A 19842-nucleotide genomic window follows, 5' to 3' on the forward strand; every position below is an offset into this window, starting at 1 on the left:
CAACCTTTTTCCAATTGAAGTTATATCGGGGTTAGAATTGCTGCGTAGACGAGCCCTAAGAAGCATGTAAAGTATTGCAATAATGTAGACGGGACTTCAAGAAATGAGCACGTCATTTATCGATCATCATCTGCCTTTCGTAGCGCGATCTCTGCCATGGGTGTTAAAATTTATGTCTACTGTAAATCATTTCCTCGCATTTGTGTTTGAGTCGTCTTTGGTGGTGAACGTAATGCTGCGGGCAAGGTGGCTACTGGCTCTGCCACTGAGCTCTCAGTGGGCTGGTAGGCAAGCGGGCGTTCCGCGTTTCGCCAAAGTGCCGCGTGAGGGCTCTGTAGGCAACTTAAGCAGCGGGCGAGTGGCGCGCGATGGGTTTGAAGTTAGTAGTAGAACGGCCATGTGCGGTGTAGGTCGTAGCGTGTGAGCGTTGTCTGACTTGGGCTTGAGACCACAACATATTGTCAACACATCTCCGCGCTCTTGCCGGCGTGCTGTAAACTTTGTTGCAAATATCTCCACCTACGATTTATTTTTCTAGTGCGAGTAACTTGACGGGAAGTAGATGTGAAACCCGATCAGCTGATACGTTGAAGCTCGGTCAAACCGAACTCGATCACTGTGCTTTGTGTGGTTAATATTGATATCGAAAGAGAATAACAGTGACAGCCGGGATATTTTTGTACAAAAAAATAGTGATTATTTTTCCTCCCCCGCAACGATTAAATGCCAACAAAGTTGGCCATATTGTAAATCAGAAATATTTAATAATTTTCACAAACTTGTGATTTTTAATATATTGGTGGAGCAAGGATAGCTCACACTGGTGCGTGTTCAAGTGTGTATGTGTGTGTGCATGGGAACGGAGCTTCCTCTGGCATGGCTATACCTTAAAGATCTTGCTGACCTCTGTTTACGGCGTGACTCGCAGAAATGTTGAATTCAGGAAGGGCCTGCCAAAGGACATTTTGCAAGGCTCGTTTTGCTTTGGCATGAACACTTCAGATTCCTCAAGTCGATGTTCCTGACAATGTATGGCATCTCAGCTTTGTGCCTCATTCTGGTTTATTTCGAGGTGACCGCTGGAGGAAGAGTTTTCGGTAAGTATTTATCTTCGTAGTGTTTGAAGCTGGTTGTTTTGGGTGTTTTTTTCTTTCGGCAATTTCATGGAAATGGGCGTGCACCTCTGAGTCATCTTGTTTCTGGCAAAATACCAACTAACTCGTAGCGTTGTGATATGCCATTGGAAGTTCAAAACACAGGATAAAATACAATATTTGGCCCGTATGATTACAAAAATCATACAATACAAACTTCGTGTTTACAATTTCTTTGAAGTGATTTCTTTAATGTAACTTTATGATGATGCATGTACGAAAGTTTTAGAATTGGCACTAAATGGAAATGATCGGGTGATACAATGAATGGGAAACAAGCGCCCAATAATACGAGCCTTACCCAGTAATGAATTCTAAAGGGGGTTTGCCAACCGCATTTGTTAGCTGCGAGGTCCGAGAGCGTTGAGGGTAACTTGCGATTTACACTCGAAGGTTTTGAGTACGAGTTCCGCCCAGTGCATTGGCACTTATTTGTGTTTCGTACTTACATGTGTTTCATATCATAATTTATATTCAATGTCGGAGTTACCCTGCGTCGGTGGAAAAGCGACGAAACAACCGACAATATTACCCGTATGTCCAATTTTATTTTGATTGTGAAAACTTATGGTGACTCCAGAAATTTGATCAAATAAAAATTAAGCACCAATGCGATCCTCATGCCATACTTCCCCATCCCTCGAGTATATTGTGGCTTACTTTGTTTACCTAATCAAGAGATCCCGGGTTCGATGCACGATGAAGACACGTTGCACAATGGTTCGGATCTCACTTCAAACTGTAGGTCAACTTTATGCTCGGGTATGCTGATCGACACTGGGCCCACTGTTTAAAGTGGTATTCGAATGTAATATGTCTCCACCATTGATCGAACCCGTGACCCATTGATTACAAGGCAACGACGCCATGAATTTTGTTGTGTAAACACTGTTTCATTTACATAGTGCAGTGACCGTTTAACAAAAGGAACTGAGCAGTTGTACATAATAGTGATAGACATATCTCAGCACTTGCGACACTATTTCAGAGACACACATTTCTGGTAACTATTAACGACAGGACATCCTTCCAAGTTTTGTTAAAGGAAGCTAAACTGCTTGGTTATATTTAATCGTTTTTTTGAGAGTTATTTGGCTAACGTGAACATTCTTCTACAGTAATATATGAGTTACTGGAAGTAACAATGGCAAGAAGAAACATGAGTTAGCCTCATGGAGAGTTCAGTGAATTAAACTGTCGCCTTGCAAAGATTTTCCCAATTTGACTGCCCGTAGTAGTATAGAAATGAAAAGTATTCTCCCGTGCTAAGTGGAAAGCACGCGGGCAAACGTCAGGTCGTGCACGTTGATTCCTTGCTCGCCACACTGAAAGTTCGAACGCAGCGCGTATACAACTCACGTTTCCTGAGTTTGAATTGTGAACAGGATTGGATGTTTAACTTTGCTGTCGCCCAGTTTATAAGTCGGTTCCTATCTTCTGCGGCCACCCTACCAACCATAGGAGCGTTGACCACTTTCACACACAACGTTTGTCACCAGACCCAGAGTTCCTTCACGTGTTAACTGTGTACTGCCTTTTTTTTTTTTTTTTTAAGTAATTTGCAAGGTTTAATAAAGTAATGGTGGCCTGATTTCTACCGCGAGTAAGACCTGAAGTTAGCCTGCTGGATAGCGCAGTGTTCCCGTGTTCGAGTCCCGGTGCCGATGCACTTTAGTTGTTCGAACACCTCTTTAGATTAAAGGCCAAGTCTCAAACGTGTACCGAAAGCAGTTGTGTTTACACGTTCCACGTTTAGTTCAATAAACCGTGGCTTCTGAGTGAGCATCATGCCATCTTGTCCTGTACTAAAGAACTATACTGCGTAGGGTATTCATTAAAAACTATAACATTCGGTACTTTGATGTCACACAATGAAAAGACTTGTGCCAAATATTTTGTTTGCCTGTTTCTATGCCGTTAAGGTGAACTGGTCAAGGAAGAGCAATCGGCAAAGGAAATAGTTTTGTTGATGAACCGCTTTCGGGGAAATTTTTGGCAGATTGTACTTGATTTATTTGCGGCCGTCACGATCCGGCTGAGAGTTTTTTTTTTTTTTTTAAGATATCCCGGCGGGAATCGAACTTCAGACTTTTTGAGAGTTTACGGCAGGAGATTGCCTGACTCACGCGCTGATTGCAAACTTTATATTGTACCAAAATCATTGTGCAGATAGTACAAATGTAGTTTTGTTTATACTTACAAGTTTATGATTCGATATTTTTTTACTTCTGAAATAAAATTTATAGTGTCGGGATGCTATAGAACGCGCACCAATTCTAAAAGTGTATGTCGTGCATCATCACGATAATTTGCATACCTAATAATAATAATATATAATATTATTATAATATTAAAAAGATAAGAAATTATAACAGATCAAATCCAACACACCTTATATTCGAAACTAAACGTTTTTTCACGAATATGGACGTGTTGGAGATTCTTTATCATTCCATTGCACAAACTGAATGTCTTTTACCAAGTGATATTAACAACAGTAGTAAAGGATTTATATTTAATATTTCATTTTCAAGGCTTTTAGAAAATTCAATTGTTGAATAAATAAGTCTTACAATTAATATAAATAATTTCTCAACCCTTTACCAATGCAAATACTGTCATTTGGAGTTCATAGAGTCCACTGAAACATGTCTGAGCCGGCGTTTACGGTGTAGGGGTTACGCAACGTATTAGGAATCCAGAATGTTCGGCGGACCTCGCAGCTCAAACATAGAGTTCGAACAGATCACAGCCCCTCGTTTTGTCAATAAATTCTAAAGTGACCTTTTCGTCCGTGCGTGCACGAATATTTTTCCGTGTTTCCGTGTAGTAAAAATTAGGGACTATAAATATTTTTTTAGCTGATCGTGCTGGTTTGGAGAAATCCAACATTGAGCTTCTGATTCTAAATCTGGCACCTTGAGCTGTTTTTGCTGTATACGTGCATCTATCAGCTATCAAGAAAATATTCCAATCTCTAAGCCTTAAAGTTCCCAATTTATATTAACAGTAGTTGTTTTTATTAAGTCAATAACTAGCATTTTTAAGGGAAAATTATATTAATACACAAAGGAAGTTACAAGTCGGAAAGTCGGACTGCTCCGACTGAACTAACCTTTCGGCGATCGCGGACCTGACCGATAGCATAATGGTTAAGGGTATCCTCTTGTAATCTATTATATCCAGGTTCGACTCTCAGTTCGAGGAAATCTTGATGATTTGGGTGCTGCAGGTGTATGCCTAATTAACGTGCATGCATGAACGTGAACTTCGCAGAGAAGACTTAACACGTTTTTGCGACTTTTGTTAAATTATGAATGCTACGGTCGCGTGTCGTGATTACTGAACAGTACAACTAAAACAAAAATTCTTATTTTTCCTTGATTATTTTGCGTTGCGTATTTCTACGGAACTTTTAACAGAGATGATAGTATGTCCATTGGTCCATTACCAGCGTATATATTACATGGGCCAGTAGAAGTCACGTTGTTGCTTAAACATAAGCCACGGAGACTATCCTAGTTTTTCACAATACCATTTGAAACATTGACAGAACAGAGTCGTAAAATCGGAACACAAGATTCTGGCCGGAGTTTATTAGTTATAAAGAGACTCGGATGACTGGAGACTATGATTGTGATATTGGTATAAATACAACCAATCTATTCGAGTAGCAAAATAGTAGTCAACATCAATATATTGCTTTCAGATTTAAATTTAACTTGCCTGTAAAGAAGAAAATGTGTTGAAAATGATCATCTTTCTATATAAGCTTCAACGGATATCTGGTGTATTAGGCACACCGATATACATGGTGCGGTTTAGTCCTCCTGTTGAGACTGCGAATTTTGGTTCTGTCCAATTGGGAAACTATTTGAATTAGAATTAGCGGGGAATCATCTATCATGGGAATCAAAGCCTGGACACACTGCGTCGCCCGAAAATCCCGCCTGGCAGGCCTTACCCATTAAATGTTAGTGTTAATTTAGTCCTCCACTTTTATTTACTGCTCGTGGCAGTACTGAGATTAACCCACGTCTATTTCGAACTAGTTGTAAGGGATTCTATTTTCGTTTTCGGAATTATTTTCCTAGTTGAAAATGAAAATATTGAGAATTACACGGGATAAACCAAATTCACGGAGACATCCGTGGATTTTTCATACCGAAATTTTCTTGCGAACTATAAATATAACCGACTATGTTTTGTGGGTTAAAATATTTAAAATATGTCAACTGATAATAATGTTTCATTTTCATTCCTTTTTCTCGCATAAAAAAAATCCATCTTTATCAAGGAATACAACGACCTAGCTTTTGTTGTATTCTTGATGCTACCATTTAGTGACAAGTATTAACTATTATTATTATAGTTTATTTTATTACATCAATAATTTTGGTAATTAAACCTTGATGAGAAAAGAAGGAATGTTCTTATCTATGTATATACGTCGCTTTTTCCACCTCTCTAGGTTAATCACGACGATGTGGATCTGTTTGGTTAAATACATTCGAACGTACGGCCCTTTTAGTTTGTTTGAGTTTTGTTTTAAGTCCCCTTTATGCATAGATAGGCTAATCGGTACTAGACCTACAGTTTAAAGTGAGATCCGAATCACTATGTGCCTCCATCGGCTATCCAACCCCGGACCCCCTGATTACAAGGCGAAGACGTTAGCGCTATGTCATCAGGGAAGTTCGTTCGGCGCCGCCAAAGAAGCTTGTTCAAGAGAAAAAGAATAAGTAGTTAGCATATAAAATGCTCTGTCGATGATTGTCAGTGATCATTTTGTTGAAATGTTCCTTTCGTGCTCTCTCGATATAATTTGTTTGTGCATATTTCTTATTTGTACGTTAGTTTTCGCCTATGTAGGGTAATCGCGAATATTACAACGATTGATGATTGGATATATCATCGATGATGTGACATGCACAAAGGAACAACAATGCGTAACCCGGGATTCGAACCCGGAATTTCCAGAGGTGAGATCGTGTGTTTACCAATGAACTCGCTCGGTCAACAGGAAGGCAGTGTTCAATAGAAGACTACGCAAACAATTTTTTACCATAAATTGATAAAGCATTTGATTATAATGAATTGATTGTATAAAATAGTAGTTCATTTTACATCTGCTGTGCTCAACACTGAAGACTAATAAACTATCACAATTACAATTTGCCAATAATTGTTTTGAAAGGGAATCTCCTACATTGGTGGCAGTGCATGTTGAGTTTCCGTCTCACGAACTCGCCATTGCATGTTTCCGGTTCGAATTCTAGGGAATATGTTAGTATTTTTTTAAAATAATTTCATCTAAGCATTATTCATCCTCGTCGCAGGTTGGAAATGTAAATTAATCAAAACGTAAATGATGATATGGTTTACCAATTTAATTGTGGGCGTAATTAGAGAAATCAGAAGTTCTTTTTTGACAATTATACCTAAGTTCGGCCTATAATTGAAGGTTTTCACCACATGCATCTCCTTCGTGTGTTTTTCTTTTAACGTGAACCGAGCTTGGTCATGAATATCGACCTTGCTTCGTGGAATCGCTGGGCGTGATCTTAAAAAGACTCTCAGAGACAAATAATGTTAATCTAAGCTCGATAGTATGCATCATTAAGCAATTCCCTTGTTAAAAGACCAGTGTTCCCACTCTCAAACTGTTCCTTCCTTTTGTTTAGTATATCAGCAACTAGAAGAAATGAGGTAAGGATTTTTTCATTGATTATCGTAAATACCCGATCGATTTTCTTGGTTTCACGTGTCATGAAAAAATCCAGAAGTGTTGGGGAGCGTTTTGCTTCCTCCTGTATCTTGAGATATAGATATCGTACCACCACGGGTTCCAAGGTTTCAGTCTTACTGTCAATACCTTCATATTTTTTAAAAAATATAGTATTTCAAGGTATATATTAGGGTGATCAGCTTTAAAATACGCGTGGTTTCTGAGTGTTCTATTTTAAAAACACTAGTAAAATATGTAGTTACTGTGGATATAAATTATCTACAACTACATTACTCACTGCACCTCAGAGCATTTGCTGAAATGTACGTAATTCAAAAGGTGCTACGATAGCGAAATTACGCAATTAAAAAATACTATCTTCAGAGCAGCTTCAATACTGCCAGGTAGCAACAAAGAACTACTGTAATATATAAAATGTACATTTCAAATATTAAAACATAGAAACCGTATATTAGGGATTTTGCATTTAATGTGTAGAAGACGACGGCAGAGGTCCCGGGATCCAATCCCGACCTCGGCATTGGTGTTCTATGATGTTCATATGATCACTCATCCTCATCTACGCGATTAACCATAAGTGGCAGAAAAGCGAAGTAAAATCAATCAATGTGTAGATGAAACATATGACAACAATTTCTGCAATAATTCAACTCAACTTATAAACTAAGACTAAACGCAGAACTAAAAATGTGTCGATTGACACAATTACACTTGGTTCGTTTTCCCGTGTTAACCCTTTCAACACAAGTTCGGTATAAGAAAGAGTCTCGTTACTTCTAATGCTAATTTTTATTAAGAATACGTGCTCGTGTGCTTACGAACTTCAAGAGCATTAACTTCAAGAAGACTACTGCAAGCTGAGTGAGGATTTTATGTATTTGCCTTCGTTGTTAATGTATTTAAAAACTAGTGCGCCAACGTCGGTAATTGAAATTAGAACTGCGGGGTAAGGCATGAAAAAATGTTACTTGCAGGAGAAGATTAGGAGGATTTTTTCACACTCTGAATTCAAAAGCCTCTTCTCTGGAAAGGGGATTATAGAGAAAGCGGAAGTTCATTTATTTATGTTCAGAGTTCAATAAATGTTCCGCTTCGACTATTGATAAGTGAAACTGTGCGTATTATTTTTATTTTTCCGTCCTTTTTATTTGTTTTTTGGTTAGAAAATATTGCTTTTGCAACACTTAAAGTTAATCGAGAGGATAAAGATAATTAGGAAAAGTTGATGAAAAGACAAACAAAAGGCACTGGTCTGGGCTAGAACGTAGAACTGTAGAATGTGAAATCGTGTGTCAGTTTGATTGGCCATTGAGTTGACGTTCCGCTTATATCTGCAGAAATGCACACCGAAAATGCAAAATAATTGCAATACATGAAAGAATTTATGTTCATTTCTTGCATGATATTCGAACTCAGAATTATCTTCATTTTTTTTCTCTTAAAGACAATGACTTAAAAAAATACGTGTCTGTATGTTTGCGTCATAAACAGTACCATTAGAATTATGCTTAATAACTGTTTATGGAAGTCCAAAGAAGCTTAATGTTAATTCATTCTGTATGCCATTAATAAATGCAATGGGTATTTATTGTAATTGATTATTTCTCCGAGTAATTGGCGGAAGGTAGACAAGCGGTGGTAGAATTCGCGGCAACCTTGGGTATTCATCACCGTATCATTCGTTTAATCTTCGTGATCATCCTTCTTATAGCACGTTTTCGCGTCATTGACCTTCAGACGTGACTAACTTCTCGTGCAGTTAGTCCAAGTATGATTGTTCACCGCATTAAGATAGCCATGATCTAAATAAGTATCTCCTGGGTTGCTAGAATGTCAGTACAATGCGATCAGGAGATATGAAGCCGCTGACGGTTTTGTCCGTTTCCCAAGGGTTTCGGAGGAGGAGGTCGAACAGATCCACAGCGCCATCGGGGCCGTCCTTTGATTGGAAACACTTGAAGTAATCTTCAATATGAGCGCAGTTATGGAAGAAGCAATCCACTTTGGTAGGAGCTGTATCGTCTTTAATTCCTCGTGGCTTATTTCCTCTCCCTTTGTTAGATCCGTCGCCACGCAATGCAATCGTCGGAGGAAGAGGAAGGTGTCTGCTGAGCAAGACAATGGTTCAGTGATGTTTGGTTCTTCCCCCTTTATGCCCGGCATTTAGATCTTCTTTTGCAGATCTCGATCATTGACTTCTGCATTTCTTGCCAACCTCCTCGCCTCGATCTGCTAGGTTGGTTTCCGATGAGGTTTTCGAGAAAGAATCCGCTGATGAGCTTTTCTCTCTCTCCCCTCCTCCTCCTATCCAAGATAGCCCCTGATGTTTCAAGTCATGCTTGGCTGCCTTCTGACAGGATCATGCGCTGGACCCAGTAAGGAAGCGGGAGGGAGAATTGTATAAGGAATAATAATTGCTTTTCAGGGCGCTGCTCCAAGATCGTTTAACAAGATGTCTTTACGTTCTTATGGTCGAGTTTCTCTCACCTAACGAGTTGTCTTGCTTATTCCATTACTTTTTCGGAAGCTTCGAGGCACGAGCTGCAATACCAAGCTTTTTTTCCTCTTTAAGCTGCAATTTGAAGTGACACGAATACCCGAAAGGAATGCAGAATGGCTTGGTTATTGTGAAAACGTTTCCAGTGTGAGGAAAAGAAATGTCAACAATAAACTTTTCCAAACCTTGTGTTAAAGTCAACTTTGTACACAGAGGTTAATTATGCATGAACTTAGTGTTCTGTATGAGATCGAACTAGAGATATATATCTCTTTGAATACAAGGTGGTTAAAAATACCTGAGGAGTCAAGAAAGCCATGTACACTAGCTTGAGTCTAATGTGCAGGAAATATAGAACCCCAATCGCCGATTTGTCTTACATAGTGTACGGTCGATCTAAAAATTCCTTTAAATCATTAAATATTTTTCTCCTGCCTTCTGATCTGCTCGGTCTCTGTGCCGGAGCTTTTAGAGAGGCTCACCAGATGTCCCAGGTTCAAACCATGTTTAAGGAATGGATGTATCATTGTGTTTGTCCCATCATCTAATTCATCAGGTCGTCATTCTTCATCGTCGCGATTACCCAAAAAGGTACAAATGCGACGTAAAGTAAGCGAAATAAAAAAAATATATACGTCCCCATAGATATAACCAGGATCAAAGTTGGAACATTGAAAGGGGGTATGTTCTCTATTTCGAGTAAACTGATCATTATCATAAATTTTCCTTATCTGTCTTTTACTCTATCTTTTTTTTTTTTGGCTTGTGTGGTCAACTGTCCGAGATTCGAATTCGGGACACACTGATAGGGCATTGAATACTACCAATATTATTACTATTATTTTATCCGAATTTACGGGGTTTGTAGGCTTATCGGTTCTGTGCCTACATTGTAAAGTGAGATCCGAGTATATTGTGTCATCCACCGGGAATCGAACCTGCGACCCCATGATTACAAAACAAAAGCGTTAACTACTATACAAAAACCTAATGGTTTGGTCTAAAGCACTTTCATGGTTTATATACTGTTTGAATAAGGTGTACCGAAATAAGATAGATGTTGATTCTCGTTCTTTTGTTAAATTGGAAGAAGGTTTACCTTGATAACGGAATATAACAAATACGACCCATTCTGGGAAACATTGTATTTAGTCTCAAAGCTTTGTCAGAATCGGTCAAATTTATAAAACGTTCACGCACGTTAAAATGACAGATTTTAGAGTAATATTTAAAACATCTATATCAGCTCTTTAAATCACGTATGGTTTCAAACATAAGCAACCTGGCTTGACAAATCCTTTCTGGCAGACCAAGCATTAGTGGAATTATGTCATTGCAACATTCCGAGCGCTTTTAAGCTCAAATAAGGCTACCCTTTTTGGGGCTTTGTAATACATTATGTTGGAGAGATTATATTTTAAACCTCACGCACGCATTTTAATTTGTTATGGAAGTTTGCTTTTGTCAGTGGGAGTTTTTCCTCATTTCTTACGAGTATTTCCTTATTTCAAATTTCAAGAGCCGTTTGAGTTTATACCTGAAGAGGATCAATAGTATGATACGCTGAAAATCGAAGTCACCCATGCCTAATTATAAGGTACTAGACTGTCGTCGCAACATGAGCTTTTAAATTAATGGCACTGAGCCGCAAAACACCGTACCATGTTAAGATCATATCTATGTTGTTTTACATTCAAGTGAGCGGCGCATGTAATGACAATAATCTGATGGTAAAAGTTAGGTAAAACTTTACCTTTAAGTAGTATTTTTCAGTACTTATTCAATTCAATCACGCTATGAATGTGAAAGTATGAGTAACAAGAAATAATGATAGGATCTCATGTAAACCTTCAGCCGACCTCCTTGGCGCAGTGGTTATCACAGGGCGCTACGTCACCAAGGGTCTAGGGTTCGAATCCCGGCATGGGTGTTCTTTGCGAGCATTCCTTAATCAATTTCATCATATCACTCATTTTGATCGTCGCGATTAGCTAAAAGTGGAGTAAAGCCGCTAAATAACAAAAATCAAACCATATCCTGTGAACTTTCCATCCAATCATACGCGGTATATTTATCATTGTAAAGAACTCACACTTACCACCCATCAAGTAATTTTAGGTTCAGAGCCTCCCTTATGGCGTAGTGGTAACGTCGCCGCCTTTTAATCAAGGGGTTCTGGGTTCGATACCGGGTGAATTCACATTGCACAATGATCGAATCCCACTTTAAACTGTAGGTCCAGTCCCTATTAGCCTTGTTGTGCATAAAGTGGACTCATGATCTCGTCAGACTCGACCTCGCACCTCTGTGAGTATGCCAACAACTTCATCTTCATCCTCGCGATTAACCAAATGTTCCTGAAAGCGCTTCATAAAAAAGATCTAAAATAAATTCAAGAATGAGCTAAGGAATAACGCCTACATATCGTGTCTGTATAATATAGTTTCCTTACAATAGCTTGGCGATGTTACAAAACTCTATTCAAATCGTTGATTACGACACCACAGCCTTAAAATTTCTGGGCTGACATTATCCCTTTTCTGGGTTTCATTCGATTTTACGGTTTTAAAGTTAAAATTTATTTTCATAATTATTAGATATATGCAGTATCGTTAAACTTGAGAAGTTTTTTTTTCTTTTAATGTGGTGACTCATAATAGCTTATTTTGGTTTTTTATGAAGTTTACGAACCCGTTTTAAGTTAACGGGAAAAAAAATCGATACTTCTGGTTAGAACCCTCTCTGACTTACAGCTTGCATAGACAACCTCGTCTACTAGACTAAAAACACTTTTTCGAGATAAGCGATTTTACAATTCAAAATATTGAGCATGCTACATTTTAGGACGACAATTTTGTATTTTGCATGCTACCAGTGGAATATTTTGGAAAACTCAACATGAACACGTGGGTACTGTTAAATTATTGCCCGCATTTTGGCTTTGCTTGCCCATACGTGATCGTTTCACACCTGTCTTACTTCGCATTTTCCGAGTCGGAAGTATCGGTAGCAGAGTAAACATCTTACGTGCCGTGTTCAAAGGTCCTGGCGTGATCTCCGAACATTACAGAAGATACCAATTATCCCTATACTTAAAGGGCGGTCCACCTTGTTAGGAAACCAGGCCAATCGATATCAACCTATCGTTTGCCTCTTTTGCTAAGCTGTGCAGCACAATATATATATTAGAAAATAATAAACGATACAGAATTAATCTTCTCTGAACTAGACTCAACACACGAGCGCGATTAAATACGTTTGATTTGCTGTCCCTCTTGTTTTCCTTTTTGCCTGTTTCCTCCGTTGACTCGTATCGATTTTTTCGGAGAATTAATTAATGTAGAATAATGTGCACTGCTGTTCTCTGAAGCTATTGTTGTTTTGACTAGCTCTATTGCCATTGTGGTAGCTAAAATGTGTTCGAAGATATGACAGATGTCATATTAGTGGCGACAATTAGGGAAATTGAATGTGGGAAATGCTCGTTTGTTATTTTGTTCCTTATCGTCACAATTATCTTAAGGGGGTGGATAATTGTTTGCCGTTTGTGAATTGTTTAGGAATGAAAACCGACACCATGCACACATCCCTCCCACACATGTTACTAACTTTCTACATTTATACTACACGAAAAAGTAAATTTATTTCCTGTATAATTTACCATTGATAAAGTGTCTCATAAAGATATACTATTTTTGCCACATTTTTATTTTTTGCATAAATTAATGACTAAATTTAGTCTTCCTCCGTGCCCGTGCGGTTTAAGGCGCTGTTCATTGGAATCCGACTGCGGGACGGCATGGGTTCGAGTCCGCATGGGTTCAATCTCTTATAGGTTTTCGACCTGTGTATAGGACCTGTGGCAACCCAATTGGAAATTGGGGATCTACGAGTGAGAAGCGTAATCCGGTCTCGGAAATCTCCTATAACGGCTGAGGGTTCGACGTGCTGACCACACGTCATTCCATTACCGGTTGGAGATCTCCACACCTCTAGGTAGGATTGTGGGACGGAGGCTGGTAGTCGGGAGGTAGGCCAAGGCTCTTCCAGGACTGTCGAGTCACGGATTATTATTATTAGAATGACTAAATTTAAGGAATTAATTCAACCGTCAATATGCATAACATTTAAATTTGACACTACTATGCACAATATTGACATTTACTCAATGTAAATAAACTTGAATTAGTGCACCAATAAAGTTATGTCGACAATAGGACACATATGTGAATACCGTGTAAGATAGGAGATTATATTAGATTAATATTAGATATGAGATCACCACAGTAGGACAGTTATTTCTGGTGTTAGTGTTTTGTAACCCTTTTCTGTCATTTTTTGCCCATTTTTCGTTTGAGTCTAGTACCATGAATTTTATCTCATACAGAGGACATCCTTTCTGGTCTTATTACAGTTTTGGATTTCTTATTATGTATATATTATACAGTACATATTAATTTGTCTCCCTACTGAAAATGATGAAAATCAATCAACCGAAGGCCTCGAGACACTCTTTCTAACCCCTAAAAAGCAAAGAAAGTATTGGTTGTAGCAAAATAACATAATTGAAATTTTTCTTTACATCCCGGATTGCTAGTGTCCATTCGTCTATACCCTTTCCCAGCTAACTGTGGAGCAGAGCCGTGCATAACGGCAGAGGAGGAGGAGGGAAATCGAGTGGTGAAAGCGCAGCGTTGCCAACCGCACGGTCCAGACCGTGGACCAGACCTTAGTCCACACGCTAAATGCACGGCTTGTCAAAATTTGCTCTTTCAGTTTTATCCCTAAGAAATTCTTAAACCAAGCTTACGGACCTGGAGAAATACGGTCCTTTTGCCATGTGCGTACGATATTGTCGCTTTCAAAATTTTGCAACGCTTACAGAGCAAAGCAGGGAAATCGGGCAACTCAAGTCGGCCATTACGCATTCTCGTTTCTCTCACTGTTCATTGGTGGAGCCGTCTTGCGTCACTACTTGCGCAGAGACTTGTTTTCGTTCGCTTGGTCTACAGTTAGCTGGTACAGGGTTTACTTCGTTGTAACCATCATCCATTCTTCACGACCATTGCCACTGGTATAAATATGCGAGTTAAACTGCAAAAGTCATAACGGTAGAAGGCGTTAATATGATTATAAACTTGACCTGGGACGTCTGACAGGGAAGTTTGACCCTGGGACCTTCGACCGAGTGATGACTATTGTTGTTCCAGTACGGTACCTAACTATTTCTCCCTGGCTTGGTGGCTCCAGTTCGTTGAGTGCTAATTTACATATTAATCGTGGAATTCTGTTGCATGTACCGGAACTTCCCCCGTCAGCATTCTCGTTTCATAATAAAATGCAGGAAACCACATATGGTTGCGACTTAGAGTTGGATTGTTTTACGTAATTAGCTATTTCAAGATGTTTTGCGTAGGAAATGATGTCTAAGGAAATTACGTCACGGAACAGATACATTTTTGGTCACTTCAACCTTCTTTCCTTCCTGAAATCAAACTGTCACTAGGCCTTCATGACCTAGCAGTTAGCGTCTGACACCGCAAAGTCAGGAGCTCTGAGTTCAAATTCAGACTCTGGCATGAATTAAAAATATATATATATTTCGTACACATACCAATTTCCGTATTTGAGCGTACATTATTTTCTCTAATATTATCCTAGAGAGATGGAATACCGACGACATCCACAATATGAAACAGTTAAATTTTATATTGACAAAGGCTATTGGAGACAGAACGGTACTAAACGTAAAATTTTGTACCAGACGTATAGTTCGAATATATCTACTGCAAACAACCCAATATATTGAAGGTCTGGGAATGTAGCTCACTTGATTACTGTCAACAGAGTTATCCACCAAGCTATTAATATTTTGTTAGTGGAACTGTAATGGTGATAATGTTGAACTTTTCAATTCATGGGCTATCCTGTAGTTTTAAGTCAAAAAATAAAGTTTGTAATTTATGTTCCGATTTCTATCCGAAAGTCAACGTTCTGCTGTTATTAGAACCAGAATAATTTAGAATTATTTGAACCTGAAAAATAGATGCATTAAAATCTGACATATAGCAGAAATATTTCTTACGGCTATCAATAAAGTGGCAATTTTTGCTCATTTTGGAAGTTTTCCGATTCGATTATTTCGATTCTCTCACACTACTTTCAAGAGTTTTTTTTTTTTTGCGAAAAGTCCAACAAAACTTCTTACACAGTCTAAATTTTCAAGGAAACTTCAATAATGTCTAAGCACTCCTGAGCTGGCTGAGGGAAACTCGAAATGTATTGTGTCGTTTCATTATTTTTTAGCCAGCTTAAATTTTTAACGGAACTATATAAATATTGTATCTAATAACTTTCGCTGCCTTGTGTACATTATTACATTCTCACTTCAGGCATCATCTCAAGTATATTATCATTTCACAAGTCACATCAAAAGCAAGTATCTGTAATGCAACTGGGATATTTTGACGTGCATAATAATATGAATGACAGGAAGTGCAGTATAGGATTCGTTTTTCGTACATGCCATCCCGGTCCAGAATTTCTTTCAAGAAAAAATTTATGTTGGTTACACTAACAAGATGGCTTAGTCGTAGCATTCACGCACTTACACAAAAAAGATCCATACAGTCGTGATATATCTCTTAATTTGAAGTGCTGGAAGCTCTGTTTTGCATCTGCTTAACGCTTTGCTCTCCGTGTGTCTGTTTTAGTACTTCAGGCTTTGCATATTTTTTTTTTTTATCCAGAGATCCTCATTGCTTCTTTTCACTGCACTTTAGATCTGTAAAGAGTAAAGGATCTTGCACTACGTGTTACGTGATTTCTGAGAGCACACATACCATTAGTTTTTAAACATGCAGAAACAGATGAATACTTTCACATTGAACTCGCTTGATGTTACGCGACTTCAGTGTAAATCCTGACACTATATATATATTTGGATGTGATTATTTTGACTAATGATGACTATATTCGGTGCCAGCAAAAGCGAAATATTACATTTGTGACTTCCTTGAAACGTAAAATAACACTACTATGTAATGTTTCTGTGATGAGGGATTTGTCTTATTATGTGTAGAACGGCGTTCTTCTGTGTAGACTCGTCACGGGACAAGGTGTTCTTAAATTTATTTGAATGTTTTTCATTCAAGGATATTACTTTCCGCTCAGATATTAACAACGTAAAATGAAAAGGAGAAGCATTCGTGAATTTACCCTGTCTCAAAAAGAGAGAAGCACAGTTCTTAGTGAATTATGTTTTTCATGAAATTTTTAAAAATATTCTTTACGCTGAAATGCTAAAGTTCATTTTGGATTATTTACCAACGTACCAAGTAGAAGAGAGCTTCCTTTCAACCGGATTTCCTTCCAAGGCAGTCTTTTCTTCACCATCTTCAGAGCTGAGAAAATCTTCTTTCCTGTATGTGACGATACAGAGATTAACGTGAGGGTGTTCTTTTTCTCTATAATAAAGGAATTAAGCTCTTTTGTGTTTATAATAGAGCTTCGTTTCTTCAAGAAAATAAGATCAGGAAATGTTTTAAAAAGTTTATAGGATGTACGTATATGATTTGCGGTATAATCAGATTGAATGAATCTTTGTGCAAGGTAAAGACCTTCGCCTCATCCAGAACGCAGAAAGAATACAATTGTGAGTATAGGAGTATATTGGTTTTTCGTGTTTTTACATTTGAAGGGTATGTGCTTGGTGTGAAATTCATTGTGGTTCAAACTTACACACACATTTCTTGTTCCTCTACACTTGCACATACAAATCTATAAATTGAGACTTCTACTCCAATGCACATTGTGTACTCAATCTGTAACATTATTAACATTATGCTTCTAGTGGTATCTGAGATTGAACGCATCAGATTTTCATCATTGGGCAAGAAATAGTTCATATGAATGAAGAATAAGTTTAAATAATTTCTAAATACTATTAGCTCAGGAATTGAGTCGAAGATGGAATAATATGAAAATAAGTCTTCATAATGTCTTCATATATAATATGTATGTCATATTATATGTATGCATATCAAAATATTAACCAATTGCAGTCCATTGTTTCACATCTCATGCATTTCTTTCGGTGTCAAATGTAGCGTTTGATTAAGTGTTTGCATGTGAATTATGTTTCAGAATTAGTTCTGAGATTTCATTTCAAGAAATTCATGAAACCTGGCCTTGAGTTCGCTTACTTGAATAAATATTGAAAAATTCTGCAGTATAAAAATCTTATGACAAATTTAGGTCTGATTATGTAATGAAAGCCAGACCTAAATCTTTGAAACTTGTTATATAGATTTCTTGTAATGTATTTTCCTAAGAATAAACTGCTTCTAGTAATATATTATTGGTGGCCGCCTTGGTAGCTGAGCGCGTTGAGTAGTCGACTCACGTTCTCGTCACCGAAGGTTTCTGGTTCCAGTCTCTGTTTGGGCATGAGTGTGTTTTTGGTGTGTGACCCTTCATCAATTTCAAATTTACAATTTCATCACCATCGCGATTAACTAACAGAGGAAGAAAAGTAACGCAAAATAAGAAAATACACATATAGTTTTACACCATTAATATGGCGACAGACCGTGGAAAAATCAGGGAATTTTACTGGTCAGTAAGCGCTAACTGAAAAATCGCAAGAGAGTCGCAAGAGAATAAGGATGAGACGTTCTGATATCACTGACTTCCTCTGTTATCCTTTCACAACAAATGACATCTTTAAAAATACATATGTCCAATTTTGTTTGAACCTTCCATCTTAATCTCATACTTTACTGTTCAGGAATTGAACACTCAAGCAGTCAAATTTTATAAAAATTATTGATTGAAACTAGTTAATGTAAGTAATTATCGTGTATATTCTACAATCAATTCTGACACCAAAATATTTTCAATGCACCACGACAAAATACGTAATTTCATTTGTAATAGAAATGTCTTTTGGAAAATGACGTAGCAAATATTTAAACTTCAAATTTTCTGGATTTATGTTATTTTCACATGATACATTTTCAAGCAAATTGGGTAATGCTGTATATTCGATGAATCTTTTCCAGTCCCGATTAGCCTTTCTGTTCATAAAGTGACTTAAAAGTAATCGATGAATCTTTCATCAAACTTTGTTCCCTCACACTTGACACGTTACGTAACTTGATGTAATACTTAAGAAAGAACATTAATTAACACAGACATACATAATGCGCATGCATACAGAGTACATATGGCCTCCCCGATGGCATAGTGGTAATGTCGACTTGTGATCAAGGGGTCCCAGGTGTAACCAAAACGCGGGACAAAACTTGAGGAATAGATTGCTCATATGAAGAGAAGAAAAGAAGGTTAATTATGGCAAGTAGGGTAGTAGCGTGTTCCAATACGTGTATCTGGAATTACTCAGAAATTGTACATTTCCGGCCCCATGTTAATGTAACTTTTTCCCTTGTCTCGACATGAGGAATCCATTCCTGAAGTCTTTATTCGCATTTTTTCGTTACACCCTGTATGTGTGTATGTGTTTAAATATTCTAAATTAATTTATCTATCAAATTTTAGCGACATATTGAAATATCCTGAATGTTACCATAAAATCTTAGTTTTAACTAGGCAAATCTTAAAAACAAACAAAATAATTCCTATAATTCCCAAGTGTAACTTCCGTTAAGAAATCAAAGATACCTGTTAGATGCATAATTAGTTTTCATTTTCATTGCGTTTTAAAGTTTCTGCTCGTCTTTCAGGCTTTAATACAGGTTTCCATGGTGTATTAGAAGGTGCGAGATTGCTTGATTTCAACGAGCATGGCGAATGCGTGGGTGTAAGTGAAAAACATGTAAAGCCCATAAGAGCTACAGTGTGCTAACTGCGTAACGCAATGGAGGAATATTAATGGGAAGAGTATACGCATATTACACGTACACATATGGAAACGTACGAGGAAGAGGTCAGAGACGCTCCGCTAGGAAAGGCTAATGTAAATGAATGCTCGAGGCTTTGTTTCGCCTGTAGTCAAAATTATAAATTGTACCGACCAGATCTGAGAGGCAAGAATTAGCAGGTTTTGTCCCAAGGGTGGCCGTGTGGGATTATCATCGGCGAGGAAAAGCCAAAACAACAACAAAAAAGTGGATCGTACACTCAATTCCCTGTGGAGGGGTAGGCCATTAGCGCAAGAACGGTTATTTGCGGAATAATAAGCAACGCTTCCGAATTTTGAAGAAGTTTCTGATAATTATCTTTTGTGTGGCGTAATGCTCGTTTCTCTATGCTGACCATTCTCTTTTATTATTTTGCACTTTAACAGTTCGCACTCGTCGATTTTGCAATTAGTGAATTTGCCGAATCAATAGATGGGAATGTGTGCCTTAGTAGTTCCACAGGGATTTCGCTGGCTCCTGGCTCGCGAAATTTCTTTTAGCTATCTATCTGAATTCACGTTT

The 19842-nt window shown here is 38.0% G+C and overlaps 1 protein-coding gene across 6 annotated transcripts in view; it reads left to right on the forward strand.

Moving 5' to 3' along the window:
• Nucleotides 1-396: 396 nt before the first annotated feature.
• Ptp99A (Protein tyrosine phosphatase 99A) overlaps nt 397-19842 on the forward strand; it is a 1182303-nt gene continuing 1162857 nt past the window's right edge. For all 6 annotated transcript variants that reach the window (XM_083117414.1, XM_083117415.1, XM_083117417.1 and 3 more), the window contains exon 1: nt 397-1097. In XM_083117414.1, the coding sequence (XP_082973540.1) occupies nt 1016-1097 (82 nt within the window). In that variant the 5' untranslated portion in view covers nt 397-1015. The remainder of the gene's footprint in view (nt 1098-19842) is intronic.

The sequence above is a fragment of the Lepisma saccharinum genome, chromosome 2 (assembly GCF_977018435.1).
Source record: "Lepisma saccharinum chromosome 2, izLepSacc3.1, whole genome shotgun sequence".
Classification (NCBI taxonomy): Eukaryota; Metazoa; Arthropoda; class Insecta; order Zygentoma; family Lepismatidae; genus Lepisma; species Lepisma saccharinum.